The sequence below is a fragment of the Lactuca sativa genome, chromosome 4 (assembly GCF_002870075.4).
Source record: "Lactuca sativa cultivar Salinas chromosome 4, Lsat_Salinas_v11, whole genome shotgun sequence".
Lineage (NCBI taxonomy): Eukaryota > Viridiplantae > Streptophyta > Magnoliopsida > Asterales > Asteraceae > Lactuca > Lactuca sativa.
Window position 1 is genome coordinate 317,608,883 of NC_056626.2, and position 11,202 is coordinate 317,620,084.

The window sequence follows — 11,202 nt, forward strand, 5'->3', positions numbered from 1 at the left end:
TTATGCTTCGGTTTCGGTTTTTCGGTTTCGGTTTTGCCGGTTTTTGTCGGTTTTTCGGTTTCCGGGTTCGGTTTTGCTCACCCCTAGAGTATCCGACCTTCTCTGATTGTGAATGGTATTCAGATCATACTACATTTTTGGCTGAATTTAAGTGCAAACCTAGAACAAGAACCCGATGCATTTTCATTTTAGGCAAGTTTTTTGTATTTTTAATTATGATTATAGGTATGCATGTTAATGAATTAATGATGATGTTGTTATAGATGATAGCGAAAGAGGTTTTTAAAGCACTATAAGTGAAAAAAGAAAAATGTGATAGAAGTAGACGTTAGTATTTGTTGGCAATTTATGCAATGTGCAATGATCTACTACACTGTGTATCATGTTATCTTTTGGAAAAATCAATCATTTTTAGTTTTTTATTTCTTTGTTTTTGATAGAAACTTAAGTTCAGAAGTATAGTTTAGCTATGAACCTTAAGTTGAAGGGTAAGTTTTGGTGATGTATATCTTTGTAATAAAGGTGTGTTGGATGAAACAACATACAAATAGAGACATTTTTTTACTACCGAATATTAAAGGTGCAAATATCTTTTTATATATAGTTCGTTTCTGAGTTTTCACATATCTTTATGAATTTTAAAAATAAAGATCCATACAATAAAGATCCATATAATCCCTACAATCCCATTTTTGTGTTTTGCCCCGGGCTTCAAGTTTTCTTGGACCGGCCTTAAGCCTATGAATTTTAAAAATAAAGATCGATACAATCCCATTGAGTTCAAATAAGGCTTATGGTGATACCATATATATGATATGAAAAATATTTCCGTGTTATTATATATCTTAATCTTATACAATTTGAAACCGTATGCAACCTACATATAAATACATATAAATGATAAAACCATTTCAATACAATGGGCATAATAAACGCGGAGTTGGCACTGCTACCAATCTTATTGCTTTTGGTGCTGTGAGTCCAAACACATCACCCATGTCGATTTCACTTGGCTTCATTCCATCCGGCAATTCCCACGTGAAACAATGCAAAAGGTGGGCCACCGCCATCTCCATCGCATACAACCCTAGTTGCATCCCCGGACACGACCTCCGACCAGAACCAAATGGCAGAAACTCATAGTTGCTTCCTCTAAAATCCGGAGCTCCGTTTTGTAAAAAACGTGACGGGTTAAACGTATCCGGATCTTCCCAAGAGTTCTTATCACGATTAATAGCATACGCGTTCACCATGACACGTGTTCCTTTAGGTATATGGTAGCCGGAAACTTCTGTCGCCTCCGAAGACTGGTGGAGGAGAACTGGGATCGGAGGGTGTAGTCGGAGGGTTTCCTTGATGACGCATTTGAAGTACGTCAGCTTCTCCAAGTCAGACTCCTCCACGCGCCGGTCAAGTCCGACGACATTTGCCATCTCCTGTTGCACGCGCTTTAGTGCCTCCGGTGTATGCATTAGCTCCGTCATGGCCCATTCTATGGCGGACGCCACTGTCTCAGTTCCACCGAACATTACATCCTACAAAAGTTTTGGATTAACTTTTAGAATTTGGAATGTTATAATGATTTATAAAAAGAATGTATTCATGGTTTCATTACTTACCATGATTATGGCTTTGATGTTATCTCGAGTAAGGTTAATGGCGTTTTGCAAATCACCACCTTCGTTGACTTTTCCTTCCTCGCTGTAAAACGCCAACATCTCATCAACCATATCGTTATCCAAACCTTCATCGCCGGTTTTCTTTCCTTTACGCAAATGCTCGTCGATGATTTTGTCAATGAATCCGTCCAACGCCGCCCTGGCCGCCGGTAAACGTGTGTTCAACCCCGCCGGATCAATAAACCCGAGGAACGGGATAAAGTCAGCCAAATTGAATGCGCCAAAAAGTTTGGTGTATTCTTGAAGGATTCTGATAAACTCTTCTTTCCCTTCATGTGAAATCGACCCAAAAGCTGCTCGGTAGATAATATCATGGGTCAACCCAAAAACAAGCTCACCCAAGTTTACCGGCGTACCGGAGTTAATGGCGGTGGCTTTCACCATGGTGTCCACCTCATCCCTGACGGAGTCCCATGACTCCGCTCGTTTCCGGCTGAACAGCTTCATGACACAAAGCTTTCGCATTTGTCGCCAGAAAGGTCCATAATTAGCAAAAGCCAAATCTACGCCGTTGTAAGTCAGGTAAGTGATGGCGATGGTTGCCGGACGGTTGGCAAAGATGTTATCTTTTTCTTGAAGTATTATCCTCGCCATCTCCGGCGAGGACACTGCAATGGTGTGGCTGAAACCCATCTTTAGATGAAGGATACCACCGTATTTTTCTGCCAAACGGGCTAAGCCACGGTGGGTAAGTTGGTCCATCATCAACATGTTGCCGATGATTGGCCACCCCATTGGCCCCGGCGGGAGTGGTTTCCGGCGGACCCATGAAAGAAAGAAGAAAGTTAAGATAGCTATTATAGCGTAGAATGCTATGGGGATTTGAAGTGATTCCATTTTGATTCAAATGGAGGTTTTAAGTGGCAACTGGATGAATGTTGCTACCTAAAGAGTGAGATAAAGGGGTGTTTATATACAAGATAAACGGGCACACCCTGTTTGAAAGGTGGGAAGTCGTATGGATATTACTATTTTTTTTTTCTTTTATTTTATTTATTATAAATATTAAAAATGAGAATTACAGGAAATGTTTGACTAATTCTTTTGTCTTGAGACAAAGACGTAGAGTGCCGGTCAATTATTTACACATAAATATAGTTTGATTTTTTATTCGGCTTAGATCTGATAGAATTGTATGTCAGCATAACGTTGCTAGTTGCTGGCTACTGCACAAGTGACTTGGTCGACCAATTAATTTTACATTCTTGTAATCATATGAGATAAATTATTTGTTTAGGTTATTGTTTATTTAATTTAGTTTTTTTAATGATTATGTTTAGATTGTAAGAGTAAATATGTTTAGATTTGTTTTGATTTTGGTGGTAATGGATTTTTGGATAACTTGTTACACTAATTGCGTCAAGTATATTCTTTTTTAAATATAATAAATGAACAAAGACAAGTAATTTTGGAAATTAATCTGACATGTCAGAAATAATTCTCTTTTATGTACCACTTGTTAAGATGTAAAATATTTACATTGTTATTACTTATTATTAGATTAAAATAGAGAGTATTTGAGTTTAACCATTGGTTACTTTACCAACCACTCACATGTTTTTTTTAATAATATTTAATTATTCTGTTTTGGTTTTGTTCTCCTCATGCAAATTTCGATTTATTTTTTATCTTCCTACCTCAAGTTTGTTATTCGATATGACTTACATTTATGTATAGAAACCAAAAATATTTTCTATTATTCAAATGCTTCAAGTTAATACAATAAATTATAATTAACAAAAATATTTATTCAACTTACTTGAGTTAAGTATAATTAAAAATCAAAGTATCTATTAGGCACAGATGTCACAAATAGCATTCTAGCTAGGAAATTCTGTACTCTTGGAACATTATCTATTGTAAACTCGTAACCCTAATTCATGTTATGCTTGATGTTCAACCTATGGAAACACATTCAAACCTAGATTCATCAAGTAAAGTTGAAAAACCCTAGAAATTCCGGTTTAAGTCATATATGAACTAGAATTTCCTTATTGGGCCTAATGGGCCAATAAGCTTTCAATTTGACTATTTTGGGCTTAGAACTCTTAAATGGGCTCTCATTGGACCCACTCTCATGAGACTTAACCTTTTTGGGCCTTATAAGCCTAAAATGGACTAGTTTATCTTTAATAGGCCTTATTGGGCCATAACAAATCCAATTAGCTTTGATGGACTCAAATCCATTCTCTTATATAAAGATTTGGGTCGTGAGCTACCCTAAGGGCCCAACGGGCCGTAAGTTTTCCTTATGGGCCTCATGAACTCGAGCCAAGGAAAGAATGGGCCAAAGTGATTCCTTCATCCTTCCTTAGCCCATTTCGGCCCAAGTAAAACAAAAAAAAAATAAAAATAAATAAAAGAAAAGATGAAATGAGGTTTGTGGTGCCACCTCATAAATGTACATAGGATATCCATGCACCATTCTCATATCTCTATGCATGTCAACTCACGTCACTCCCTCCCATCTCTTCTTCTACTCTTGACCGAGGATCACCAAACACACACACACACACACTTAATTCACTTCCAAATCCTCTCAAGAACACCTTCATTCCTCCTTCAAAATTTTCGAGATTAAGGGCATTCAAGAAGGTTTTCATCCAAGAATCACTCCAAGATACATACTTGTGAAATCTTCTTGAGTTCGAGATCTACTCAAGGGAGTTGCTAGGGCCGAAAAATCATTTCATCTTTCCACATCTTCTTCAAAAACTGAATCCACAAACTCAAGGTGAGTTTATACCCCTCTATTTTCGGTTTTCATATGATTTATGGGGGAGAATACAAGTAAAATTGTGAAGATCTATGTGCATTTGTATGTTATGTGTGATTTCTTGTGTTTATGTGGTAAATATGTGCTAAAAATGAAATATATTTCGAGATCTATAATTCAAGAAGGAAAAATATGTGATCTAGGTTATATTTCACTTAACATGTCAAGATAAACTACCACACAAGCTTTATAATAAACACACTACAACATAAAATTTGTTATTAGTCCATTTTTGATAAATAAACAAAAGTTGGGGAAAAAGATGTCATTCACGGTTTCTAAAAGGATCAAAAGGTCAAAACAGCTAAAATAAGAGTTTTTATAAATATTAGGCTTTCTAAAGGACTAAAAATGTAAATTTTAGTTAAATGGGCTAAAATTTAGGCTTTTCGGCTATTTAGGCCCAAAAATGCGAAAAACCAAATTTAAGGGGGCTGAAATGGAAAGTTTCTCCAAACAGGGGCTATAAACGTAAATAAACCCATTTCACGGGTTAAAATGGCCTTATTTATCCAAAGGGACTAGAAATGCAAAGATTTTGGATTTTGGGTAAAAATTGTAAAAATTGCGAAAAGTGTGGATTTAAATGCAGATCTTTTAACTAAGGGGTTGAAACTGTCCGAAATAAAATTTTGGGCTTAAAACATCATTTAACTAAGTGTTTAGGTAAAAAATGTCAAGAAAAATAGTTCAAGGACCTAATATGTCATTTTTCATAAAAAGGGATAAAAATTGCCAACTTTACCAAACTAAGGGGCTGAATTGGTCAAACTAATATTATTAGTCAATTATATTAAAAATGAAATAATTGGGTCAAGATATATAAACCTTTATAACTTATGGGTTGAATAGAAAAATATCTATTTTTTTTAAATCTATGAATCGTTATAAGACAATTTGGTGATTATTACGATATATTGATTAAACAATTTCGCAACACTAATACTATACAAAGTAAACATTCTAATTGTTTGACTTGAAAGATTCTAATCATGCTTATTGGGCCTTCGTGACCCAGTGACTTGACTTTTGGGCCTAACATAAATAATACATGTTATTGGGCCTCCTGTGACCCAATTAAATGCTTAAGGGAACCTCAATGACTTTCACATGCTATTGGGCCTCAGTGGCCCATTAGCATTGCTAGTAAGGTCCAAATAAATCTTATGCGAAACGGGTCAGTGCGTCTTTCATATATTCGACAACCTTAAATAACATACGTAATTAGTAGGGCCTAGTAGTCATCTTCCCATTGTCTGTTCGGCTTACCTTCTATTCAAGTAAACAAAAATCAGGTCGTTGATCAAGGATAATTAAATTCATTTGGAATAAGTGAGTAATAACGGGCGACACCAATAAGTGTCGGTCGTAGTCTGTAGTTATAATCAAAGTCTCCTGGAGGGAGAACGAGAGTTTGTGTATAGATCTATACGGAGGTGACTCCCCTACGCCTAAGTTGTTCGCTATAGTCAGACTCGACCAGTCTAGGGTGACAAAATCTTAAGATCAATTTTGGTGTTCATTAGAATGCCAAGACAGACGAACTAGTCATTATCATGCATGGTTATAACGACTCACATAGAGAGCCAATTCCATCTAAGTAATCATGGGAAATCATATTCATTCGTTGTGACGATATAATAATACAAAACAATCATAATATTTTATCGGAAAACATCAGGTTTTCCGGGGAAACCAATTTTATTCACTTGTACTTTCAATAACTATAATGCACAACTTCTCATTTATACACGTTTTGAAATCATTCACGCATATACTTACAGGATCATCACAACATTTTCATGAAAAATCTTATTACAGAAAATATCGGATTTTTTGGGTTTTACAAACGACATGAACTATCTTACATCAAGCATACTTATGAACTAACCAACATTATATATGTGGACCGTTTTAAAAAAAATTGTATTCTCAGGAAATTGTTAGAACGAGGAAGCATCTAGTGTGTTGAAAGTTTCTTTTGTAGTTGCTAATCATCAAACACTTTATATTTTGGATCATATAATGCAAACCATGTACTTGATGTAAACAATGCCAGTTGTACTATGTAATGTTTGGTGATGAATGTGTTATGTTTCATATATACTCATTGTGATGATATTTCAATTTAAGTCACGCGAGCCTTCGGATGTTTCCGCCGTCTGGTTCGGGGGTGTGACAGGTTGGTATCAGAGCTCTGTTTATAGTGAATTGGCATATCTAACAACACATTGATATGCAATTATAAACCCAGCAAGGGGCTAAATAACTCTGAATAAAACAAATAAAATGTGCTAATAAACACTCTTACTTGTGCGACTTAGAAAAATGAACATAATAACAAATCAAATAAGATGATTGGGAGAACCTGACATCTCAGTTAAACCAAGGCTATTCACAGTTGTATTAGGGATGAATGTAGCCTGATCAACTACATTTCTTCGTGATACAACTAACACACTCCTTGGGACAATCGCGATGGTCAATAAACCTAAGGCATACCCCATTATTAAACAAGAAGAGTGCATCAACCTAACTTTATATATATATATATATATATATATATATATATATATATATATATATATATATATAATAAATCTTTGGAGTAATAATAGCTTATTCACATACCCTCTCGCAGACAGTATGGCCAACTTCCATCATCCTGGGGACCCGTATTTCCATAACCATGGAAATAACGGATGGCTAGAAGAGGAACCTGAAGAAGACCCTGAAGAGGAGTCTGAAGAGGAACCTGAAGCGGAAGTCGAGGGCGGACCTTCCGAGCTAGTGGTAGACTTGGAAGAAGAAGAAGCCGAAGAAGACTCCGAGGGGGAGTCCGAGGAAGAACCCAGAGACGACAACGACAATGGTGATTCGGACGCAGAGTCCGAAGTCATCAACCCCCCTACCCGATTAGGGTGCCCGCTCACCGGATGGGCCCTACTGGCCCCACGCCTCCATGGGGTATTGATATATGGAGATGGAGCAGACAGCAGGGACAGCAATCTCCATTCGGGATGGCCAGGGAGTTCTATGATCTAAGAGATGGAGGACCAGCTGACCAGGCACTTCTTGTTATGGTGAGGCGGTTACGGAATACCGACGACCTAGCCCAGGGAATTGCCGAGTAGCTGAATCAGATGCGAGCCGCGGTGGGAAGAGCGGAACGAGAAACTCATGAGGTAATCCATAACTTTCAGGTACGTCAAGCAATTTGGGAGGATTGAATACGAGCCGTAGAACGGCAAGTGGCGCGTCTTCAGGGCGCATCCACATCATCAGCCCCACCACCCGACGCATCCTAGAACACTTCGGATCAGTAGACCCCTCTACCAGTGTTAGGTTTCTTTTGTACACACTATATTATGTACTACCGACTCCATTTGTAAGTGATTACACTACTCATAGAGTCGTTAAGCTGTCGAACTTTGTACCTCTATGTATGCTCTTTCGAGCAAATTTTTCATGTATCAAAGTGCGGATAATATTAGGGGAAAATATTATGTGTTTATTTGTGATGTTGTTATCTGTTATGTGTTTTATGTTCTCATTGCTTAGTGTAAATTATGGAAACGCTTAGATGCGCAAACCGATTCACGAAATTCCCAACTTAAAAACAATACATACTTAACATCTTCCTGTTTTGTAACAGCAAGATGCCACAAAGACCAAACCGCGGAAATAATCAACCACCGACACCACCGGAAGTCGACTCAGCTGCGTTTCAAGCAGCTGTATCTACTGCAATGGCAGCAACCATGGCGCAAATCCACCAAAGGAACAATGGTGGAGGAAACGGGAAGGGGGCTGGAAGTTCAAACAACAGAATAAATCAAGGACCTACCAAGACATGCTCCTACAAAGATTTCACCAACGCCAAGCCACGAACCTTTAATGGCACAGGGGGAATGATAACCCTAAAGAGGTGGATTGAAAAGGTGGAATCGGTGTTCGAGATATGTGATTTCCCTGAAGAGTTCAAGGTGAAGTTTGCAGCATGCACAATTGTTGATCAAGCTCTCACCTGGTGGAACGGACATGTGGAGGCCATGACTCTCCCCGTAGCCAATGCCATGCCGTGGGCGGAATTGAAGGAAATGCTGATGGCCAAGTACTGCCCACGTGGCGAAATTCAGAAAATGGAACAAGAGTTATGGAACCTCACAGTCCGAAACTCCGACATCGATGCTTACATATCAAGGTTTAGCGAACTGTCTCTGTTGTGCCCTGGTATGATTACTTCAGAAGGAAAGAAAATCGAACGATTCATCTGGGGATTAACCTCCGCAATTCAAGGAAACGTGATAGCTGCAAATCCTGAAACCTTTGACAGTGCCAAGAGGTTGGCCAAGAAGTTGTATAACACAAACAACAAGAAGAGCGAGAAGTCAGGGGAAACTGAAGTCAAGAAGGAGAGTGACAACAAGAAAGGAAAGAATAACAAGAGGAAGGGACGACAAGGCTCAGAGTCGTCAAAGAAACAACAAACAATGACAGTTCATGCTATAACCACCCAAGTTCCCTCCACACCACATGCTCCAGCCTCATCCATGCCGAATGCTCCGAAACATTACACATGGAATCTTCCTAAGTGTAACAAATGTAACGACCATCACCATGGGGAATGTAGAGAGATGATGTGCACAAGATGCAACCGGAAGGGCCATACAACAAAGTATTGTAGGACCCAGCTTCCACAAAACCAGACGCCCAACAACAACAACAACAACAACAACAACACAAAGGATGGAGCTATTTATACTTGTTATGGGTGTGGGAAGACCGGAAATTTCTGGCGGAATTGTCCCAATGCAAACAACCAGGAAATAGGAGCAGCAGGAAGAGTGCTGACTATGGGTCAAGGAGAAACGGTTCAAGATCCCGTTGTTGTCACCAGTACATTTCTCCTTAACCACTCATATGCATGCATCCTATTCGATACTGGGGCAGAGCGAAGCTTTGTGAGTAATAAATTCAAACACTTGCTAAAACAACAAACCCAAAAGCTTAATGAAACATTTACGGTGGAAATTGATAATGGGAAAACAAAATCAACTATAGAATTCTATGTAGGATGTACCCTAACCTTAAATAAACACGCTTTTCAAATAAACTTGATGCATGTAACTATTAGGAGTTTTGATGTGATTGTCGGCATGGACTGGTTGAGCCCCCATCATGCCGAAATTATGTGTTGCGAGAAGGCCGTTCGCCTTCATCTCCCTAACCACGAAACCCTATTTATATACGGGGACAAACCCAGTACGAACCTTTGTCTTATCTCGTGCATTAAGGCACATAAGTATCTACAAAAGAAGCACTTGGAGTTTCTGGCTCACATAATGGATAAGTCCAAGGAAGAGGTAAATATTCGAGACATCCCAATGGCTTGTGACTTCCCAGATGTCTTTTCTAAAGATCTTCCGGGTATACCCCCAGAAAGACAAGTCGAGTTCTGAATTGACCTGGTGCCAGGAGCTACACCCATTGCCAAATCACCTTATAGGTTGGCTCCTGCGGAGATGCAAGAACTTTCAAGCCAACTTAGCGAACTCTTGAGCAAAGGATTCATCCGACCTAGCTTCTCACCCTGGGGAGCTCCGGTCCTCTTTGTTAAGAAAAAGGACTAATCCTTTAGGATGTGTATTGATTACAGAGAGCTAAACAAGCTCACTATCAAAAATCGCTACGCACTTCCGCGAATCGACGATCTATTCGACAAGCTCCAAGGAGCAAGTTACTTCTCTAAGATAGATCTGCGATCCGGATACCACCAACTCAAAGTCCGGGAAGAGGATATCCCCAAAACCGCTTTCCAAACTCGCTATGAACATTATGAATTTGTTGTAATGCCCTTCGGTCTAACAAATTCCCCTGCCACATTCATGGACCCGATGAATCAAATCTGCCAACCATTCCTCGACAATTTTGTCATTGTTTTCATCGATGACATCCTAGTCTATTCTCGAAGCGAAGAGGAGCATGGCCGACATCTCCGGCAAATCTTGGAAACCCTACAAACCAAAAAGTTATACACAAAACTCTCTAAGTGTGGGTTCTAGCTCCGTAGTGTGAACTTTTTGGGTCATGTTGTCAGTCAAGAAGGGATACATGTGGACCCTTCTAAGGTCAAAGCCATTGAAGGATGGGCGATCCCAACGACCCCCACAAAAATTCGTTAATTTTTAGGTCTCGCAGGCTATTACAGGAGATTCATTCAGAACTTCTCCAAAACATCCAAGCCACTTATCATGCTTACACAAAATGGCGTGCCATTTGAATGGACAGAAAAGTAGGAGGTTGTTTTCCGAACTCTGAAGCAAGCACTCTGTAGTGCACCAGTACTATCACTACCAGAGGGAACAGAGGACTTCGTAGTTTACTGCGATGCTTCGAATCAGGGTTTAGGCTGTGTACTCATACAACGTGGAAAGGTGATAGCTTATGCATCCCGACAACTAAAGACACATGAGGTGAATTATACCACCCATCATCTCGAATTGGGAGTTGTGGTCTTCACATTGAAAATTTGGAGGCACTACCTTTATGGTACCAAGTGCACCATTTTCACCGACCACAAGAGTCTCCAACACATTTTAAATCAAAAGGAGTTAAACATGAGACATCGAAGATGGGTTGAGCTGCTAAACGATTATGAGTGCGAAATCAAGTACCACTAGGCAAGGCTAACGTGGTAGCTTATGGCTTGATTCGGAAAGAATACTGAAATCGTCATGTGAAGAC

General features: G+C 39.2%; 1 protein-coding gene across 1 annotated transcript; it reads right to left on the reverse strand.

Moving 5' to 3' along the window:
* Positions 1–811: 811 nt before the first annotated feature.
* On the reverse strand, positions 812–2,568 carry LOC111895133 (cytochrome P450 84A1). The gene is made up of 2 exons (XM_023891232.3): positions 1,620–2,568; positions 812–1,535 (listed from the first exon to the last, which is right to left on the reverse strand). The coding sequence occupies exons 1-2, from the start codon at positions 2,514–2,516 to the stop codon at positions 912–914; spliced, it is 1,521 nt and encodes a 506-aa protein (XP_023747000.1). The 5' UTR covers positions 2,517–2,568; the 3' UTR covers positions 812–911.
* Between the last annotated feature and the right edge of the window lie 8,634 nt (positions 2,569–11,202).

Coding starts and splice junctions, on each gene's coding strand:
- LOC111895133 (XM_023891232.3), bottom strand. CDS start 2,516: ATGGAATCACTTCAAATCCCCATAGCATTCTACGCTATAATAGCTATC. Junction 1,536..1,619: donor ACATCAAAGCCATAATCATG/GTAAGTAATGAA, acceptor AAACTTTTGTAG/GATGTAATGTTCGGTGGAAC.